We start from the raw sequence: 21,588 nt of genomic DNA on the forward strand, positions 1-21,588 counted from the left end.
GCAAGAATGAGCAAGAGCCTTGATCGGAAAACAGCACAAAGACTTATATTCAGACAGGCAAGTTACAAACACAAGCACAAGGTAACGGATCGATGATTACAGGCAACTTAGATGGAATTCAAATACAAGAAACAGTCCAATCCGACAAAATGATACAAACAGGAGCGTTAACAAATGAATATTACGAATCGGAGCAGTTAACAAAAGAAAAGAAACGAGCAGTTCGATGCATATGAGAGACAGAGTCCCAGCATATTCACCGACCGGGCCGGACGATGCACCGCTGTCGGAGGCGAGTCGGCTACCTGGGAAGCGTGGCTTCGCTGTAGGCCAGGCCGTCCGAGACGATCACGGTCATTCGAGGCCCGGGAGCACGTTGGAGTCCTCCAGGGCGCGGGTCGTGTGATGTACAAACTGGCAGGTGCCGTTGTCAATCACGACGTCCAAACGTAGCTGGCTTGCTTAGGCGCGGCTCCTCCTTTTATAACCGTGCCGACGCGGAGAAGGAGAGCACACACACAACGCGCCCGCCGCCGTCAGCGAATAACTTCCCTCTTCTCCATTCTAGAATGATCGACGCTCTTAAGCACTGGCAAGGCCACGCGCACCTCCTCGAAAGTACTGGAAGCTTCGACGAAACCGGAGCGGCGGAGGTTTTATTTTTGTTGTTTTCTTGCCGGCGAGCCGGCGGCCGATCGCGTTACTGCCTCTTCGTTCGCGAAAGTTCCAGCCTTGTCTCGGGGCGAATAGAACCGAGTGTAAGAAGAATTAGCGCTGTACAATAAAAATGAAAAATTTATACGGTACGTTTAGACGTCGTACGCTCGAGTTTGTGACACCCCTCCAGCGGTTTTGTTTCCTTACTTTGTATATTTCCTTCTGTATACAACTCACAACCTCATCATATTCCCACACCTTCGTGGGCTGGGCCTCTAATTCTCTTTCGATGCTATTGACGATGTCTGCTATCTGCTTTTCGCTCAATTTCGGGAGCCCAACCTCCGGTGTTTCCTGCCTAGCCCCTCCACTGTCAAATTTCAGGATTATACGCCTGTGGTCGCTGCCCAGGCTGTGTTCTCCTTCTTCATCTATCGTCATTTGGTTCAACCGCTCGTACGTGTGCTCTGAGACCAGGCCGTAGTCTATGCAAGACTGTCTATTGCCGCTTTGCCACGTTATCTGCCCGTCGCATTTATGCTCCCGGTTAACTATTACCAGTTGCTGTTCTTCACACATATCTAGAACCATTGAGCCGCTATAGTCCGTATATCCATCCACTGACCTCTACTAGTTTTACTGGATGGCGCACCGCCGCTCCCCGAAGCGGGAGCTTGCGAAGCCACCGGAAGTGCCGCCGCTTGTCCCGGAAGGCGGTCGTCTGCTGCGCGACGCGGTACGCGCGACGCGAGTTATGCCGGGGTGCTGCTGTTCTTTGGATCACGTTTCGTTTATTTCTTTTTTTGTAAATACTTGCTCGTGGTTAGTAGGGTAAACCAAGTGACAATAAGGGCTATGTAGGCGCAGTTCAGTGTTTGTTTAATGCGCTTTTAATGAGACAGCGTATGCACGTAAAACTGCCTTTTGACTAATGCGCGTCCGTTTTCTTTTTCTCACGATTAACGGGGCATCGCCTGTCAACAGCGGATAATCTTGGAGACGCGCCGCGTTTTGTTAAGATGGACGGTTATGGGCCCCAGCTGTTCGGAGTGGCTGTCCGGTCTTGTACGAGGTGTGGGATCTAGCGACGCAGGCCACGTTTATAGAAGCTTTCGCGGCCGCTTGCACGCGTCTCCGCGGGTTTCTGAGTGTTTGTTGTATTTGTTTGGTTTTCTCTCGATCTTTTCATTTTTTTTTCTCGTGGGAGAGAGTGGCCATCGCTTAAGGGTTACGGGGGGCGTTGCCAACTGTGGTTTAAGCCCGGCTTTGGTAATCCACCCGATCAGATCCCCAGGAGACAGTGATTGGCCTGAGGATGGGGGGGGGGGGGGGGGGGGTGTGGAGCCTAAGTAACCTTTACTGCACCTAAATGTGAACTTCAGCAACAAAGTTACCTATAGCTCAGACCAAGCTGTTCCCCGTTGTATTATAACCAGTGTGTTTTATAATAAAAACCGTGAGTAGAATTCACTGCACATATGCTTGATATCGATTTATAGTAATGGAGAACATGAAACTGAAGAAAAGGACCTGAAGGCCGCAAGGCCTATTTATTGGACTTGATGTAGAAGACACGTACTGATCAATTTGTGCGAATGTTGTTTACTGGTGCTTGAATAGGATAAGCTTTGTGAGCTGCTTGCGGATGTTTGATCCAGTTATCTTGGCCGTCGCCGTCTTCGCGGTGTGATGCATCCTTATCTTTATATATGAAGCGATCACACACTTCACCAGTCGCACAAAGTGGTTTGAGTCAGCCGCGGATTCGAACATGTGATCATGTAGCTCGGGGTACAGCTTCTCGAGGTGACCGGAAAGCTCTGTCATAACTGAAACTGTCAATGAATCGGAAAGATTCCCCTTCTTCGGAAGGCTTGTGCCATGCAAGTTGTCTTCTCTGCGTATCACTTTCTATGTGGTCTGACAGATGTAAATTGTAGATGATGACGGCTTCTGCAGACCACCACGGTTTTTCCGGTCAAAGAAGGCCGACGGACTTCTCTCTGACACAGTTGCTGCGTGGCATGTAGCACAAGGGATCCTTCTGCGCACCATCAGGCAAACAAAGCCCGCAATGTACCCGGTGATGTTCCCGACATACGGCGAGAGCGAAGGAAGGCACTCAGCCTCCCTTTCCAACTCACTTTCCTCGGAAAGCTCGGGATCATGCTGGAGATCTCCACCACCATTCTGCTTTGCCACAGTCATGTCCAGCTCATCATGAGCCCCGGTCCCGCTGCTTACGTACAAAATCCAGGTTTCATCAAGCGCATCACAATTTCCTCGCCCTCCTTTGACCTCGGTGTGCACAACTAGGCGTTTATAAGCTGCCACAAATTGTGCAACTGTGGGGTTGTTGTTCCACCCTCCTTTGCAGCGTATGGCAGCGAAGAAGAGTTCAATGTGGTCTTGCGAGAGCTTGTACATTAGTAGGTAGCGCAACGGGGCAGCTTCTCCAAGGAGCAAGGAAGATGCCAGCCCGATGGTGCTTTCGATGCTGACGAGAAAACCAAGAAAGGCAGTCTTCCGCGAAGTCTTCAAAATGGCAATCCCTGTTGGTCCAGTGAGGCCCCTAATGTAATCCCGAGCTTCCTTCAGAAACGACAACCAGATACCCTTGCTGCCAGGCCGAAGGGGTGCTTTGAATCCCCGAGCCACAGGGTTGCGCGAGTTCAGGCAGTCAAACAGCCGGTCGAAGAGGCGAATGAACTTCGTAGTCGCTTGCGAATCCTTGAATTGAGGCAGCTTTAAGTCTTCTCGACAGAAGTCAATGGCATCTGCCACACTGGCACTCAATGTTTGGGCGGCAAGGTTTACCTTCATTTTTTGCTTCTGCCACTCAATATGTGCCGCCCGAAGCTTCGTTGCAGCGTGCAACCCCTGTTGTTCTTGGAGCTTGTGTAGCTCATGGATGTATTGCCACTGTATTAATGACCCCGATGAATCCTTTAGACAGCCAAGAGAGGCAAGGGCGTTGCGCACAAGTTTTAGCATATGGCACACATCAAGAAAACAGTGCACCTTCTCATTTGTGACAGGGTGTTGGAATGACGTCACCATTTCGCACTCATCCACCAGCGAAGCCCCCAGGTCCTTGAACATCGCAAAATTGCAGCTCAGCCCATCGCAGGTTAGGGACACTATGCGAACTCCTGCTTCAGCAAGTTTTGTCAAGCATAGCTTTACAACGTTTGCTCTTTCTTTTCCAGTCATCCCATTTATGAGGAAATACCCACAGGGTATTTTCCAATGCGAGTCAAGAGAAACAACCATGAAAACCATGGCTTCAGTTGCCACATCGGTGCTGTCATCATCCATCTCGGTGCCGATATCCACATAGCCTCTAAACTTTCTCCCATCCCACTCCACATGTTTCCTTATGGCCATCTCATCTACCATGAGGCTGCACAGCAGTTCCTTTTGGTTCTTTTTGGCTTCATTAGCCTTCACGCGAATGGCATTCATTGCCTCTCCGGTAAAACCAGGTTCCCCATTAACTGTGCTATACCACTTCGTTATTGTGGATGGGTGTGGCAAGGCGCAGTCAAACGTTTCCCGCACGTAATTATACGCTTTCGTAGAATAAAACTGCAGGGTCAGTGCAAACATACGCAGCGTGGGCGAGTACTTCTCCCGACTCGGCCTGGCTGCTTCGTCCCCTTCACTTGACTGCTTCAGGATGCGCTGCATAACTTCAAGGGGCACTCCGGTAAAGCACTTCTCCAACATTGTGCAACCATCTTCTGAGATAAGTTGCTTCTGCCTTAGGTCGTCAACAATTTCGCTCAATGATGCGACCCGGGTCTTCAGCCGACGCTCCCGTTGCTGGCTAAGCTTCAGCCTCTTTTTGATGCCTTCAGTGACATCAGTGCACTTGTCCAGTCTCCTTTTTAGAGTTTTTGGAGTGTCCATGACGGCATAGCTGTGATCAAATGCCTGTAAATAATAAATTTATAAGCTCAACAACCACAAAAAATGTCAATATACGAGAAATCAACCTACAAAAACCTGTTCACTAAAAGTAAAAATCAGGCTTCCCAAATTTGTCCTTCCCAAATTTTCTTATTTCCTTTCATGCATCGGCCAGTTCAAGAAAAACTGCGCTGCAGGACATCAAGCTTTCCTATTGGTAACTATCATCACGCAGCCTAAAGGCGGTAGAAACTGTTTCGAGTTCTTATATTTCACAATTCATTTGTATCTTATTGTTAGCGCTTATCTGAAAGTAAGCTTACACTTCTTGATGGCTCAGGAGGAGGTGTTGGTGGGCTGCTGGGTGCCTCATCTGACGTGGATAAGTCAGGAATTGGGGCTCTATCCTTGGGTGGTTTTCGTTTCGGAGTTTTCTGAAAAAAGGCATGATTTTCGTTATAGTGACCATCAGAACTCAACCATCAATTTATGCACAAACAGCAGCAAATCTTATAACATTAACCCATTTCCATGCATGGAGAAAGCAGCAGTTACAGGTGACTCATCCAGGCATGAAAAAGTACTTTTGTACACAAAACACCGCAATAACGCAAGAAAAAAATGCGAGGACATGCTTGGACCATTTGGTAACCGTGCACGCCGATTCTTTGCCCCTAAAATACAGCTTCACGTTGCAAAACATGCGAGCGGTGCTTTTTAGCAAGCAGTCAGCAAGGGACTGGTTCCCACACCGCAGCATACAACTGTCCCGAATAAATAATGCTTTGATCAAGCATCGGCGCGTTAAACCTCCCAATTAATTAATTAATTAATCAATCAAATGCTCCACCGGAGAGTTCACCAATTGCAATGTTCCCACAACCGAATAGCAGCCGGCGGTTTACTTAAAGGCCAACTGCACTCAAATTTTCGACAACGTAAAAATAATGTCACCTAACAGTTCATATAAAAAGGGTGCGAAATGCAAAATACTGCGCTTCAAACATAAACGCGCGCGACGCAAACGGCTCGCGACATTCGCGTTTTCGGAACCGAAACTGAATAGAAAAGGCGGCCATAGCGGCGGCCGGACGTGACGTACGTGAGGGAACGGAAGCGACCGCGCCAGAGCCGGCGGCCGCTCAGAGCCGCCTTCAAATACGCCTGGTAGCGCCGCGTTTCGCATTTTTATTTCCACAGAAAAACTTCCATTAACGTTTGCCCATGATAATGGAGTTGGGCGCAATTCCGGCATCCCGTTGCTATCAATCGAGATGAAGTAGACCGCCCGACAGTAATTTTTTCCATCATAATAACTGCCGGAATAGCAATTTTTGGCATTGCAAGTAGAAAACGGACCCTGATTTACAAAGCTATTAGCTCGTATACGATATCAAAAAGCAGCTTTTATTATAGCCGACCCCTCGGCTATCACGTCGCCATCTCTGAACGGAACAAAGCGCACGCGGGCGGCGATAAATCACTATTTCTACTATACATTACATGCAAACAGCTTCGTGAATATCGGCCCAGTATTTTTTCCCCTGTGTGCACATCGAGAATCGAATTATAAAAGGGATCTGAAACTATAAGCCCGCCACCAGAGCTAAATGACGCACTAAAACAGGAAAACACTTCCTATCTACCGCTGTTTTCTACTTTAACCAAAGACAGGTACTGCTGAAAACGTTTTACTTTCAAATAAACTAAATCTAACGCTCAAAGTAAATACTTCACTTGGGAATCGAACAAAAATATAATCTATTGTTTAGAGAGAAGCAGCTTAGGTTTCGCATTTCCCAAATACCACGGCCAATATTTGTGCGCGTGCATTTTTTACTACGAGAAAGGCTGATTTTGGTTTACTTAGCTAGGGAGACAAAAGTCGCACAAATATTTATAGCCGCGTGTACAAGAACTCTATTTCGGTCGTAAAACTTTTGGAAATGTCTAAAGGATAGAGGTGGCGTTGGGTCAGCCCAAATGAGGCCAATATTGGACGCGGAAGTGCAAGTGGTCAATAATTTATAATATAGACCCTTTGCAAAATGGCCAAATCGTTGGCGGAAAAGCAACAAGCCACTCTGGCAACACTGTGCACCCGCTGCGCCGCCATTAGTAAGGAAGCGAAAAGGCTGCGAGCACAGAGTTTCTATGGAGTAGCCACCGTCCACCGCCCACGTAATTGCATACGCGTCGTGGGGCAACAGACTCGTGAAGCCGTGGGCGAAAACGTGCAACCGCAACGGCGTTGCTACGACCTGCTTCCTTTCTAATGGCGTCGTCGCGTTCACCACCAGTGTTACCACCGCTGAATTCTCAGTGTTGTCCGCCTTTTTGCAAAGGGTCTATATCTTTTTTTTCTGTGATAAATGCAATAGGAATGACAAATGTAAGGCAAGTGCTCCTTTCGCGCTATTTTTTTCTTTGAGTAAAAATATTATTTTCAAGTAAAAAGTGTTTTGCTAGCTCCAACACATTCGCAAGCGCATGAATAGGTTTAGGCTTCTAATCATTTTTTTTTTTTTTTTGCATTGAGAAAAATGGGGGATATTACTGCCTATGCGGTTAGTTTAAACATCTGATGGCGACGCCGGTACAGCGCGCTGGTGTAGCAGAAAAACCCCGGGTGAACGCATCCCTGCGCCCGGCGGAGCGCCCTGCAAGTCGCCGGAGAGGCGTGAGCTTCACGGGACAGGTTCCCCAACCTCCGTCACAGGCCGCTCGGAACTTGTTACGGCGACTCTCCGCCAGGTGCAAACGTCGTCTGCTCGGAGGTACTTTGAACGGCGGTACCTAGCGCTCTCTGTGATTATGAAGCTAAGGATTTCGCCATGGTGATTTTAAGAGCATAGACTACTTATTTGTACAAAAAAATTTTTGAGTGCAGTTGGCCTTTAAGCGTCGTATATATGTACACCAGGCCTTCAGAGTTCGGATGGAACAACAGTGAGCGCGGTCGCACATATAGTCTTCCACTCACGCACTGCTAGTCTACCGCGCGAGAAAGGCGCTATCGGGAATTCTCCGGAGCGGCGTCGCAAAAGCTTGCACGGCGTGCCGTCTCAAATATCACCCAGGTGTATGGCCTTGGGCAGCGGTATACGTCACTTTTGCCGTGCATGTGAGATTCTACACCCGGGAAAGATCTTCTATGCAGCCCTTCACTTTGCGTAGAAATGATTGGTGCACAGAGAGAAGAAGTCTTACCTTCTGCAAGTGCTCCGGGAAAGAAAACAGCGTTGGGATGGCGTCGCTTTTCAGACGCGTTCTTGAACCCGAGCGGTCAAAACACGCCTCGGTAAAGTGGTTGCTGCAAAGTCTGCTGCCTGGAGATGGCTTCCATTTGTCCCTTTTGAGGTTCACAACCCACTGCTGGTACAAGAGGGGCTGGGAACGCGGAAACCTGCGAGACAAATACCGGACTGCTTTAACACGCCGTCCACGCATCGCAAATGTTTTCTTCATGCTCCCTGCAAGTCAGTTGCGGGAAATTAAGAATGATTTAAGGGCACTTACGCATGAAACGTCTTTCCGGAGGACTTTTCTGGCCTGCTTGTGCAATTAACAGCACAGCAGGCAGGCATTCTTTTGAGAGAAGTGCTCAATACACGCACGCCGGCAGCAGTCAGGCGGGAGCAAGCACCGGCTTCCGGGACAAGGCCGCCGACTTCCGGTGGCTTCACGTCACCGCGCTCTAAGCGCCATCCAGCTCCCCTAGTGGAGGTCAGTGTATCCATCTAGATCCTCAATGTGGGCATTTAAGTCGCCTACTAATATCACCTCGCCGGATTCTTTAAATTTCGTTATGTCCTTCCTGAGGCAGTCCACCAACTCTTTATTTTGTTCTCTGGCGTCATTCCCTGTCAACAGATAGGCCACTCCCAACCGTGTCTTTTTTCCACCCACAATTCCACAAACCCATAAGTGCTCCTTACAGCCCTGATTCTCCCTTTGCCAATTCCCTCCTCGCCTAATCAACATGCCCACGCCCCCACATTTCCTCTCTCCCGCTGCCCTGTTGCACCCCACCCATACGTAGTCATCCATTACTGGTGGCTCCTCCATATCTCTCAGGTGGGTTTCAGTCAGGGCGTACACGTCAATTTCTTCTTTCTCGAGTTGGGTTTGTATCTCAATCCATTTTTCCTGCTTGCGGCCACCTTGCATATTTATATAACTAATTTTAGTTCCACGGTTTATTTTCCTTTTCTTTGCTTTACGTTTCTGTCGCCGTGCATCAGTGCCCCCTCCTTCCTGCCTTTCGCTACCGCCTCCACTCAGTCCGCCTTCTTCTTGAACGTTCGGGGCCCCCCTAAAAAAGCCACTGCGCGGGCTGCCAGTCGGTGCCCTACAGGCTCAGCTAGACGGCCACTGAAGTGTATGCCGTCGAACACAAACGCCCCGTTGCGGCCTGCACGAACCAGGTCCCGGTTCAGGTTGACCACCTCAAACTTCATCGTTTTACCCAGGGTCCAAAGCTCCCTGTTTGCCGCAACCACCACCCTTTCTACGTGGACCCCTTGTTTCTGCACCTCCGGCACCGTGCAAACCGCAATCTGCACATCCTCCGAGACCGCCCTCAGCTCGGTGAACCCCTTCGCAATCTGCCTTGCGAACCCTCCCCCGCGCCCCAGCAACACATCGTTCACACCTCCCATTATCACCACCAAGCTGCGGTCCTCCATTCTATCCCAAGTTGCCCCTTCGCTTGTTGCATTACTTCCCCGACTCTTTTTCCGGGAAGCTTACTAACCTTCACGCGTTCGTCGTCTCCCACCCTCCCCTTAATCACCTCTCCCACCCTGGCCATGTTGGAGTCGCCGACAACGATGACTTGGCGCCTCCTCTCGCCTTTGACCGGCACTTTTGCAGGTGTTCGGGGTCTGCTGTGGTTGACCACGGCAGCAAATGACCTGGCTGGCGATCCACCCCTTCCCGGCGTCGCCTCGGGGCTTACTTTGCTTCCCGAGTCCGCTCTGCGTCGACGGACACCACTCGTGCGCGCAGCATCAGTCGCCCCCTGTGACTCTGCGTTATCGCCAGCGTGCCGCTCTTCGTGCTGAGCCCGCGCTCTCCCGTCGTCTCCTGCCGCTGGAGTCACGAGCTCCTCCACCCGCTTTTCAAGCTGGGCCTGCTTTTCCCGAGCTTCGTCCAGTTCGGCCACCGTGCGCACCAACAGGGCGGCCTTCGCCTGCTCCGCCTTGTCAAGCTCGGCCACTCGCGCCTCGAGAGCCACCCGCGCTTCTCTTTCCTCCCTCAGGTAGCCCTCCAGCTCCTCCACCCTCGCATTCAGCTGCTTCTCAAGGCGCTCGAAGCCCAGTCTTGCCCGCTCGCAAGGCCTACATTCGAAGGGCGCCTTCTTAGCGTCGGCCACGCGCTCGAACGTCGTCTCCCCCAAGTAGCACCAGCGCAGGCACTCTTGGCACTGCACCTGGTCCTCGTCCCCAGTGCCCTTTCTCGTCTTAGGGGCCATTGTTCGGCCAACCCCTAGGCCTACGTCGCCTGTCACACAAAGCCCGCTACTTCGCTATAATTGTTTTTCCCCACTTGATCACTGACGTGCCCGTCGCGTCACCACCGTTCGGTCAAACTCGTTTCTCCCAACCCTCAAAACATTTCTGTCACTGCGCTAATACAAAAAAAAAACATGAACTAGTATGAACTACTAGCTACCACGTGGCTTTACCACTTGTTACATTTAGGTTCACGCTTACTGCTCTTTTACCTGTTTACCTCTATTAATTAAGCCGATTCCTACTTTACAACATTATATCTCATAAGCAAAAAAAAACGGAATGAAAAAAACCAAAAACTTATCGTTTTCGTCTTCCGCGCCGTCACATCCGTGCTGCTGCTGCTGTAGAGTGTACTAGAAGTTTTAGAGTGGCCCGACCGGCCGCCTGGAGAGGTGCTCGTTTCGCGCAGAAAATAGCGGCGGCGCTGCAGTCAACGACCATTGAAAGCGAAAGCGGCGGCCGGCCGCGCGCGCGCCCAGTCGGGCCAGGAAACGCTGAGGCTTTATGCGCGGAGCGCTCGGAATTCGTTCTGCGGGTCGTCCATTTGCTTAAATATACTGTAGGTGCAGTGGACTGTGGGCAACGAGGAGGAGAAGGAGGAAAAACTTTATTTGTCCCATCCGTTGAGTGCAGTCAATCCGGACCAATGAGGGGTGTCCTCACACAAGTGAAATCACATAGGCGTTTTTGGTTACGTAGGGAGAGGCATCTGTGTACAGCACATCCTTTTGATTTTAAAATTGTGCCTGAAGATAGTTGGCGCGGGCCCTTCGTCTTCCAATGTGATGGGTAGGGTGCATATTTCTAGGAATTGGGGTAACATGGATCAGTGGAACACCTATTCGAAAAGAAAAATAAACGCTGCAGCTTACTTTGCGTCAGTTTTGCCCTTCCCGCTCGACAACAACGAAAATTACGGCTTTTCCTTTGGGGCAGTATTCGTAAAGCGGATTGTAAATAAAGTAATTGCAGCGCCATTTTTTTCTATTCCAATTTCCCATAAAAAGTATTTTGCGTGAAATTGCTTGATATGAACCAGTTCATGATTGCTTTATGATTGTGTACTTATTGTGCTGCTTGATGGACAAAATCGGTCGGCGCAAATGACACGAAAAAATATGTTGACTGGGATGATAGCTTCTCAGAAGAATTTCTTACTTATTCTCTTGCAATGTACGCTAGGACTGGTGTTACGTGGGTTAATATCATAAGTCGCTTTTGTTTTTTATTGCGTGAGCTGTTATTATAGCAGTATTTGAGCAGTGGCCCGCTTGGGATAATTACGGGTCACCGTGGTGGCCGAACAGAAAATGACACGCGCAAGCGAGATATCTTTTTAACTAAAAAGGGGTTAGCCCAGCGGTTAGCTCAGTTTTCCCAATGACCGTCTTTCATGACCTATTCTCACAACGTTCTATTAATCGCACCACATTTCACCTGATTCGGTCAAGAAAGGAGTTGAATCAAATTAACACAAATTTAATTCACAAGTATGCTGAGAGTACAGTTACACGCACATAAAACAAATGCAAAAGATAGATCAGAAAATATATTGACCTCGACAAAAATGAAGTATAACACGTCTACTATAGAGGTAAAGATTCAAGAACGCTTACATGAAGGTTCAAATAAACGGAACTGGAACAAAATACACATTTTGTTTTCATATTGAATAGCCCAGCAAATAAAATGTAACGCGAGAAATCATACACAAAGTCTACCCAGGTAAAGCTTTAGGATAACGCTAACATGGAGATTTAAATTGACATTTTTGGCCAACGCATTTTCATACCTCGCTCTCGATCATTAGCGACGGCTAAGTTTAAGGTGTTACTCCCACTTTCGCATGTAATCACGGAACTTGTTTAAACCTTTTATATAGAAATGAATCCGTGTCACAATGTATACAGAACCCAACCAAATTTGCTGTCAAGGTCTCGCGTGCTGGTCGCAACCAACGCCGTTAAGGTGTTTGTTGGAAATAAGGGCTGCAGCACATCCATAACGCTGCCATGGTGGAGCTCCTTTGTCGCTGAATCAACTGCTAAAAACGTCCTCGAGATCACTAATAGACTTTAAAAAATGCCCGGAAGGATTCAGAAGTCCCCAAAATTACAAGAGGTAGTAAACACAGCGGCATCTTCCCCTGGCATGCAGGATTGCTCATGCAGACTTGGCACTTCGTTTTCAGTGCCTGCAATATGCGACATAGCAGGTTAATAAAATAAGAGAGCCCACTAAGACAGGGCACGCATCAATGGTTGGGGTATCAAGAAGAAGATTCTTGGTATTTTCGTTCCAAATAGGAACGTAAAAAAACAGTAAACTTTTTGCAGCCTATAGAATGTGCGCCCCGCCGCTTTTGCTTCATGCGCAGAGTCAAGAAGGGGAACGAAAAAAAAACATTCCTGGTGTCTGTCCGTCAAATTAATCCCTCGTTAACTCGAGCTCCGCTATCTCAAAATATCTTCTCTAGAAACTTTTTTTCACCGTGTGTTTACCTCCCATAGGCGCTACGCATTAGCCCGCTTCATTTCGAAACGTTTTTTCGGAGGTCTACGGATGTCTCGAAATACTGACAGAGAGCACACAAGGAAAATTCCGCTGCAGGCAGCTGATAAGGTCCCCGTTCGAATGATTACTCCACTACTCACCGAACGTGGTCGTGAAGTGCAAGTTTACACGAACTACGCGTCCCCGTTACCGGAATGCTGCCTGGCGCGTACATCACTGGATAGCTGTGGACGACGCAGCTGATCATGCGGACGAGGAGGAGCCTCCAAAAGTGCCTACAACGGCAGAAACAACATAGATGCTGCGTCTGCTTTGTAACAAGGTAGAATGTAGAGGTGGCGACCGCCAAGTCGTGCGATGGATTGAGAAGCTCGGGTACGCTTTTCTGAGATGCAGATGCGAACGCGAAACAGCCGAGCGCAACACAGTTCTTTCTTCTGCAATAATAAATGTTTCTTTTTCCTGCGAAATATTTTGCCTTTATTACGAAATCTCCTCTGTGCAATAGTGCTTTTGTTAGCAGCACTAGCTGTTATTTCAGGTACCTGGCTTCAAGTTTTCTGCATTTGACTTAACTCGAACCTCCCCGCTTATCTCAAAATTTTCAGCTAATTTTACGACTTTGAGTTAACGAGAGATTGCTGTATATCAACAATTAACGTATTCAGAAAACGCATAAAAAATGAGAAAGTATCGTTGGGGGGAGGAGGGGGGTCGATAATTTTATGTCGGGTCGTACTAGTTTAAAATTTGCTCAAGCGGAGTCATAACGTTTCTGCGTCTACTTTCTAAATCAGCTGGCCAAAGGTGCAGGTTCGATTCCTGGCCGCGGCGGCCGCTTTTGTGATGGAGGATAAAAGCGAAAAACGCCCGTGTTTTCGAGATTTCGGCGCAATCCCAGGTGGTAAAAATTAATCCGGTGCCCTCCAGTACCGCTTGCCTCATAGCCTGTGTAGCTCCGGGGCGTTAAACCTCACAATACAAAATAAATCAACTTCGCAAGCGCAAAACACCGCAGCGAGCAACGCAAATCTTGCGCGCGCAGGGTGGGAGCTGGTGCCGGGGAGCGGAGGCTGTTCAGTTGTTGACGACAGCAGCGCCGCCGCTATACCGGTTTTATTTTCTGCGCGAAAGTCGACCCGGCGGAGCAATGGGAGAGGCCGCCGCTCGGGCCACTCTAAACCTTCTAGTACACTCTACTGCTGGCGACCAAGCCGTGTTTACAGCGCCATCAAGCGGGCGTACTGGGTAGTGCACGACGCCGCCACTACGCTTTTTCTGGCACTACAGGCAAAGCGTTGGGCAAAGCTAGACCTTTGCTGCGATCACAACCATCACAACCATTGTCATGATTGTCACTTGAGAATGTAAACACAAGCAGCGCGCCATCGCCTCCTGTACGATGATCGCGCTCGCCCGCTGTTTATTATTATTTTTTTTTGATAACTGCTACAGACCACGACCGGCTTTATGCTACAGACACACAACACACCAGCAACAAATGAAGCCAGGACGTTCTCGGCAGGAGATAGGTGACGACGCTCCGAGTAAAAACAGCCCACCACGACTTCCTCACGTACAAATGACGACTTGGCAAGACACACACGGCGCAGACGACTTTAGAGCCTTATGATGCACTACATTCGTAACAGTTCCTACACAAACTTCGTGGACAAATCGCACACATCAGAAGACGCCATTGTTTTTTTTTTTTACGGGTGCTTTCTACCACTAGTAGGCGCTCGTGGCGCATCTGCCCTAAGGGACCTTAATCTGCCCCACTTTCGTTAATGCGTGAAACGTTTCGATGCAAATGCTTCCACGTGCAGCAATATTTTTACTTTTTATGGTTATCCTTATTACTACTTAATGCATAGACGGCTTCTGCGTATTTGTTTTTTATTTTTGTGTGACGTCACCGGAAGTTTTGGCGTTACAGCGTTTTGGAGACGGAAACACGCGCCGCCGGTAGCCGACCGCGGAGTCGGACGCGGAGGCCTCCTCCGCGCCCGCCCGCTATGAACCAGCAGACGGCGCACGAATACAACACAGTGGCTCTGTTTGGGTTGTTGTAAATAGTTCGGAATAAACAGAACAGAAGTCTTCGGAAAGGACAGATTTTGATTTTCTAAACGCTAAAAGAACGTTCAATTTGGTGTGTTGATGCTTCATATTACAAACTGCCACATTTGAGAACTTGCAGAGTTCTCGTGAAATGTGTGATCCATCCCGGTGATTCCCAGCCACTGTACTGTGACTGTACCGTTGGTCCGCTTCGTAGCTGTGCTTCGTGCCTGTCCTGTGTTACGAAAACATCGAACAAATAGGAGCGAATTTGCGGCGACATCGATGATCAATTGTAAAATTTGCCATAAGCATGTGGACGTGCAGAAAATGTGGGAAGCCTGTTTACTTCGGTAAGCTCCGGACGAGAGTCTCCACTTCCTTTGTGTCCTGTGTTGACAGCTCATTGTAGCGTTGTGGCTCGTCGCTTGGGTTTCGTTCCCTGGTTCCACGAAAGCCAGTCTTTTAAAGTGTCATGTTGAGCCCCTCGTTAATGGTGGGCTCAAATCAGTGCAGTAACGAGTAAAAACGTGTGTTGTGATTGGGTTGAAGTTTGAACTGCGAAAGGTTAACGCGATTCGTTCATCCGATGTTTGAATAGTCGTGGCGCGAGATGTTGGCGGGTTGTGTCGCGGGTTGTAATAGTTTCCTTTCGTGGCAGCTCCACGTTCTGGATTGCTCACTGTAACTGATGCTTGTCACTATCGTGCTATTGTAATATTTTGACTGCTGCAGTTTAGCCTTGTGGCGCAACTTAATCGAACAGTTAAGGTGGAAAGTAGGTGTTCAAAGTGCTGAAAGTAGTACTTCGTCGCTACTTGCTAGCAGAAAGGCGTTCTGCTAATTTCAATTTGCTCACCGCGCGCCACAGCCGAGCGGAAGACGTCAATGGGCTACGAGTGGCATCCGGAGTGCCTGCGCTGTGAAGAGTGTGGGAAACGATTGAATCCGGGACAACACGCCGAGGTGGGGCCTACTTACTTTGTCTTCTCCGTTTTCGATTTCATTTGGGGATTTTCTCGCGTAAAAGCTATAGTGAGATTAGAAGCACGTTAGACAGCCATTGTAAAATATTGCGCAATGTAAGACGTGCCTAAAATAATTTCATGTTCGTTCGACGCGCATCTGTCTCCGTGTCTAAAGGTACGCAAGGCGGGTCCGCTTCAGTTTGTTCGAAATGCGTCGGGTACAGCCACTTACGGGCTAGCTTCAGTCAACCCCTCCTTAACCATCCAGCCCATCAAAAACTAATGTGTCAGAGTCTGGCCAGCGAAATATTGGGGCTCTTCGATTTACACTCTCGGACTCACCGCGGATAGTCCGCGGGTAGTCCGGGGATTCCCCGAAGCCATAGGGATACATGGGAAAATCGAATGCCGGACTGCTTCTCGGGGAGTCCGCGGTGAGTCCGAGACTGTAAATCGAAGATCCCCATTGTTGGCAGCCTGTGGGGCCTTCTGCAAGTCATTTAGCCAGTTCTGAATACCCTTGTTCGGGCGCGGAAGCGTTGAGGAACAGCTCTGATTATTCTACGTGCAGGTCCAATGAGAGGTTAACAGAGCTCAGTAACAGTGGCCCAGTTGCCTTGCTGCTCCACCTGGGAGATCCCGAGAACTGTGGGGATGCGTTCGCACTACCCCTGCTGCCCTACCTTGTGCATTTAAATGCCACTCTGTAACCATGCTGTACTGTGCACAACCGTGCTAGTAGGCTGTGCAGTGATGCGGGTTACATTGCCACTTAATACCAGCAGTGGCTCCACTCCGTACGGGGGGAGCTCCATGAGCACGCAAGTGTGGCACGCTGCACGCCATCAAATGTGACCATCGAAGGCGCACCACGGGGACTGCCTGGCCAGTTTGCTATGGCACGCTCTTCATATCACTGCAGGAAGGTCACACTGCCAACAAACTTTAAATGAGAAAAATATTAGCATTATCTACAGCAAAGGTGCACATGTGCCACCGATGAACCACAATGTTTATGACCACCGTCACACTAATAAATACCTTGGACTTGCTCAGGAATGTGGCAAATTGTTTGTTTTTATTGCGCACATAGCTTTGTCAGAATAAATGGTTTGCCTTTTTCTCAGCATAGTCATGGTGAAAGCAGGAAACCAAGCCTGAGCCGTGTCTTTACCAATAGAAGATGCCATCTGGTGTACCACCATGGGTATAAATTTAAAAAAAAAACGCGGTTTGGATGCAACAACACATGTGACCTGTGAGGGGCATCATCCAGTGAAGTATTACGAGTTAATGTGCAGGTGCCTCAGAAAGTAAACGGAGCACGAGTTGGAAATTTTTATGGGATTTCTCTTCTATGTGCCTAGCCAGCAGCCTTTAAACGACATTTCAAGAAAGTCATTCTAGAATAAAATCGGGCCGCACATGTTCTATTTATGCTGGCAGCTTCATAAAATAGAAGTTATGTTAATTTCATGAAGCCGTGCTCTATTTACTTTTTGGGGAACCTGTACACTGCCTAGGGTCTCTAACGCAAAGTGGACATCACCTAAACAGGCATTTCTCTATTTCACCTGCTTCAAAAGCATTATTAAATTATCGTCCCTAGCCGTGGGGCAAATGAGGTTTCTTCACAGCTGCTGGGCATAAGTCCAATGTGCATGTTGAGTGTGATAAGGCACATCGGGTAGGGCAGTGGGGACTGCACAAATGCATATTCTGAATGCATGTGTTAATTCGCGTCGGCGCTTCTAGGTGACACAGAGGTACTTCTCGGCCACCAGACTTGAGCTCCGTTTATGTCTGAATTGACCTGTACACCCTTTGCTTTTTAATTTCGTGTAACATGTTTTTATGTAACTGAAACATGTTAGCACAGCCACCGGGACAGCTGATCACATTTGGGCTTGATGTACTGTCTTGATGTCTGTAAAAGCAAAATGGAAGCAGGTGGCGTCGGGTACTGTTAAACCAGCATAGCATTGCCACTGAGAATCTCTGTGCATGCACAGTGCGTGTGCTGCAATTGCCTTGCATTTTACACAGGGAAGAATGTTTGCATTGTATGCATTGCACATGTGCCAATGTTCATCACAGTTCTTATATAGTACAGGTGCTGTCAGAAGTACTTAGAACATGGGAGCTGTGGCCGAAGCACGTAGGAGCACCATGTAGCTGCACTGGTGGTACACAAAAGGAGCAGAACACGTATACTCGGTGGCCGAAGGCGATAACCGATTTGTACTGCTCAACCCACTTCTTTTAACATGGTCAAGATAATTCTTCACAGCATACTAGTCTCAGCGATGACGCTGATAGTGGAGATACACCTCTCTTGCCCACTTTCAGTGCACGTGAGCTGCTGAAGAAGCGGCACTATCACATGTATCTGCAGTGACAGTTTTTCTTTTCAAATACTTATAAGTGTGTCCCTTATCAGCGCTACCGCCGAGACCAGTATGCTGCGAATAATGCTCGACGCCAGGTCAAAATAAGTGGTTTAAAAGGTATGGATGGGCTATCACCTTCGGCATTTCAGCATGCGTGTTCTGCTCCTTTTGGTTACCGTCGGTGCAGCTACACGGCGCTCCGATGCGGTTCAGCCGCTGCTTCCGTGTTCCAGTTACTTCTGACAGCACCTGTACATAATGCCATGCACTCCAGTGTTCACCTTCATAGCGACCAAAATCATCATAGAAAACTTGATGAGGCAAAACATTCTTAACTGTGCCTGAAAGTGGTATGGCTTAATTGACTACAACAAGGTGGGAAATTGTGCCTTAAGGGTTTAGCTTAACTGGGTTTTATTTATGAATTGTGAAAATTAGGAAAGTGTATAATTACAGGGTTTTACTCGTGAGCAATGTTAACTTACCCGTGTATATATGTGTGAAACGAAGGCATGTGTATTATGTCTTATACCGCTGGCATGCAACAAATGTGCTGGTATTCGGGGACAGAATGATTTCGAGGAACACATTTGCATTAGCTTCTGAACTGAAATTGGTCGCCTCAAAAGCAGAGGTGCATTACTTAACAAAAGAGCTTAACGATAGACCAAAAAGCAGTGGGTTAAAAAGCTGTCAGTAAGTCTATACTCTTCCCTGCATGTTTTTTTTTTTTTTTTTTTTTTTTTGCATGGATAAGACAAAGGCAAACATGGCATTTTCAAAGCTTCGCCGTGTTTGCTGCTATACCCGGTTACAACTTAAGAACGGCACCTCGCGCCTCATCACCGCAACCGGGTGTTCCTCTGCTCGGCGCAAAGAGTGCGTTACTGCGAATGTTTTTGGAAGCACAAAATAAAAGAACTCCCAAAAACAAAACAAATTCCAAGAACTTAATGTTCTTGGAATTTTAAAATTTCAATGTGAGGTACATTACCACAACTACTGTGTATAAAAACATAAAAATATTATTAAAAAATTGCCATTCCCAGTCAAAACCCGGTGCAAAAATGACAAAACAGAACATTAAGAAAAAAATAACAAAGTTCAGTTTACTTTTTATAGCTTACGTGTTGTATTTTACACACGTATGAATTATTCACTAGCTTTGAAAGTACGATGTGTTAGCGTATAGTGGCCGCTTTGCTTCACGCATTGTATTTTTGTCCCCACATTTTACACCATCTCGTTCTCCAACATGGACGTCTCGTACGAGGCCGATTTTTTGGCGGAGCATGACTACGCAGTACCACCTGCAGCCGCATTTGTTACTGTTTCTTCGACTCCAGTTTCTTCATCGCGTTTCGGTCTGGGGCGAGTTCACCTCCCCCTCAGAGCCCATCAACGCCGAAGCATCTGTACAGGAAGAACTGCAGCGGCATTGTTCTTTGTCGCCACGTTCAGCAGACAGTTTTGAACGTCTACATGAAGCTGCGAGGGGAGCACCAGCACGTTGGCGTGAAAGAAACTTGCCGCAAGACAAGTGAGTACACCGGTGTCAGTTTCCGGAAGATTTTGGACATCAAATCCAAAGCGAAGGCGACGGGCAGGAAGCTGACAACACCTTCGCGAAAAGGCCCGGAAGCGAGAACCGCAAACGCCGCACTGCGATGTATGACAGCTTCACTTTGTGCGTGCTGAGAAACATTGTGCACGACCTCTTCCGGCGCAACGAGCCTCCTACTGCACAGAAGATTGCGGAAGAATTTCGGAGGAGTGAGCATCTTCCCAGCCTTCGAACGTGGACCATCCGCCACCTCCTGAGTGACATCGTCTTCATCTTCGAGAAACGCGAACGAAACTCAATGGTGATCGAGCGTCAGGACGTGCTGATTTGGCGGCAGAGGTACCTTCGTCAGATCGCTGAGTACAGGCAGCAGCACCGCAAGATGTTCTACACAGACGAAACTTGGGTAAACGCTGGCCACACCGTGACGAAGGCTTGAAGGGACGATACAGTGAAAACGTCTGAGGACGCTTTCCTGCGTGGTTTGACGACTTTGCTTAAACAGCCATCCGGAAGAGGAGCGCGGCTGATAGTCACCCACATCGGCAACGAGGACGGCTTTGTTGACGGCTGTCTGTCCGTCTTCAAAGGAACGAAGTCGGGAGACTATCACGAGGAAATGGACGGCGAGCATTTCGAGGCTTGGTTTGACTCTGTTCTCCCTAAGCTGCCCCATGGTAGTGTTGTCGTCATGGGCAACGCGTCCTACCACTCCAGGCGCCTGGAGACTGTCCCGACCATGTCCTCACGCAAGCCTGACATACTAGCCTGGCTGACATAAAAGGTATCCCGTGTGATGCAACGATGACAAAGAAGCAGCTTCTTGAACTGGTGGCGCCAGTGAAAGACCAGTTTGTGAAGTTCAGAGTTGATGTCGCGGCAGAAAAGGCTGAGTGCGTCGTTCTGAGGTTGTCACCATACCACTGCGAGTTTAACCCCATCGAGCTGATCTGGGCGCAGATGAAAGGTGAAGTTGCTAGGCTGAACACTGACTTCAAGATTGACAGTGTGCGGAAGCTCCTCATCACAGCAGCTGAGAATGTTTCTCCAAGCAACTGGGCCAAGGCTGTTGAGCACGTCATTGGCATTGAGGACAAGTGCCGAGAGGTGCGTGGCTTCAGCGACCATGTGGAGCCAATCATCATCAGCCTTGGGGAGGAAGACGACGACAGCTGTGGGAGTGCAGATGACGACCTCTCCGGAATCGAGCAAATGGAGTGAGGCTTACCATGCTGCAGTCTTCAGCTCCGAAGCTCTAAACGGCTCTTTTAAGAGCCCACCAAATGTTGAATAGCAGTCTGGCCTACAGCAAGCTTGCCACCTGTGTATCCTCCCACTATGTTTGCTTTATGCAGCAAAATTCAAATTTTTTCTGGAACAATACCAAGGTTGTTTACATGGCTGGTCAACAATGTAGGGCTGAGGAACATGAAACATAAAACTAAGGGGGATGGTGACACAATCTTGCATTATTGGAAAGACAATCTTGTATTATTGAGGCGACGCTCTGTAACTTTATGGTCGGCTGTTTTCGCCTACCTATCTTTGTGGCCTCACGCTCAAATCTTGCCTTAAAATATTTTCATGTGGCCATGTCTGCAGTGTTGGTTTCAAGGTTTCCAATGGTCTTGTTTACCTTTTCAACGAGTTGAGGTTTGTGAACAGCGTCAGGATTCGTTATCCGGCGATTGCTGGTCTTTCTTTCCACACGAGCCAAACTGATTAATATGGAGAAAGACACTAGTCCATGGTCGGAAAAGACGTGCGACCACCGCATCTAACCACCCACTGCAAGAAGTCCCTGGTAACGCAGAAGCGGTCCAGGTGAGCTTGAGACGTGCCATGCCGCCATGTGTTGCGGGGCGGCACCCCACTGACGTCCCGGGTCCACATGGATTCTATCACTGTCCCACAAAACGAACATTAGTGTACAAGCTGAGAGTGTCTGGCTCTGCTCTCCCTTGTCACTGACACTTTACGCAGTTAATATCCCCTCACAA

General features: G+C 48.5%; 1 protein-coding gene and 1 pseudogene across 1 annotated transcript in view; one reads left to right on the top strand and one right to left on the bottom strand.

The window, feature by feature from the left end:
• Positions 1-1,738: 1,738 nt before the first annotated feature.
• Positions 1,739-8,156, bottom strand: LOC144168755 (THAP domain-containing protein 1-like; annotated as a pseudogene).
• A 6,542-nt stretch (positions 8,157-14,698) lies between these two features.
• The window catches only part of Rassf (Ras association family member), a 56,035-nt gene continuing 49,145 nt past the window's right edge, over positions 14,699-21,588 (top strand). The window contains exons 1-2 of the mRNA XM_077674756.1: positions 14,699-15,019; positions 15,538-15,632. Coding sequence (XP_077530882.1) covers positions 14,980-15,019; positions 15,538-15,632 — 135 coding nt within the window. The 5' untranslated portion in view covers positions 14,699-14,979. The remainder of the gene's footprint in view (positions 15,020-15,537; positions 15,633-21,588) is intronic.

This window comes from Haemaphysalis longicornis, unplaced genomic scaffold, assembly GCF_048455015.1.
Source record: "Haemaphysalis longicornis isolate Haplotype H1 unplaced genomic scaffold, Haemaphysalis longicornis Haplotype H1 scaffold_1, whole genome shotgun sequence".
In the NCBI taxonomy this organism is placed as follows: Eukaryota; Metazoa; Arthropoda; class Arachnida; order Ixodida; family Ixodidae; genus Haemaphysalis; species Haemaphysalis longicornis.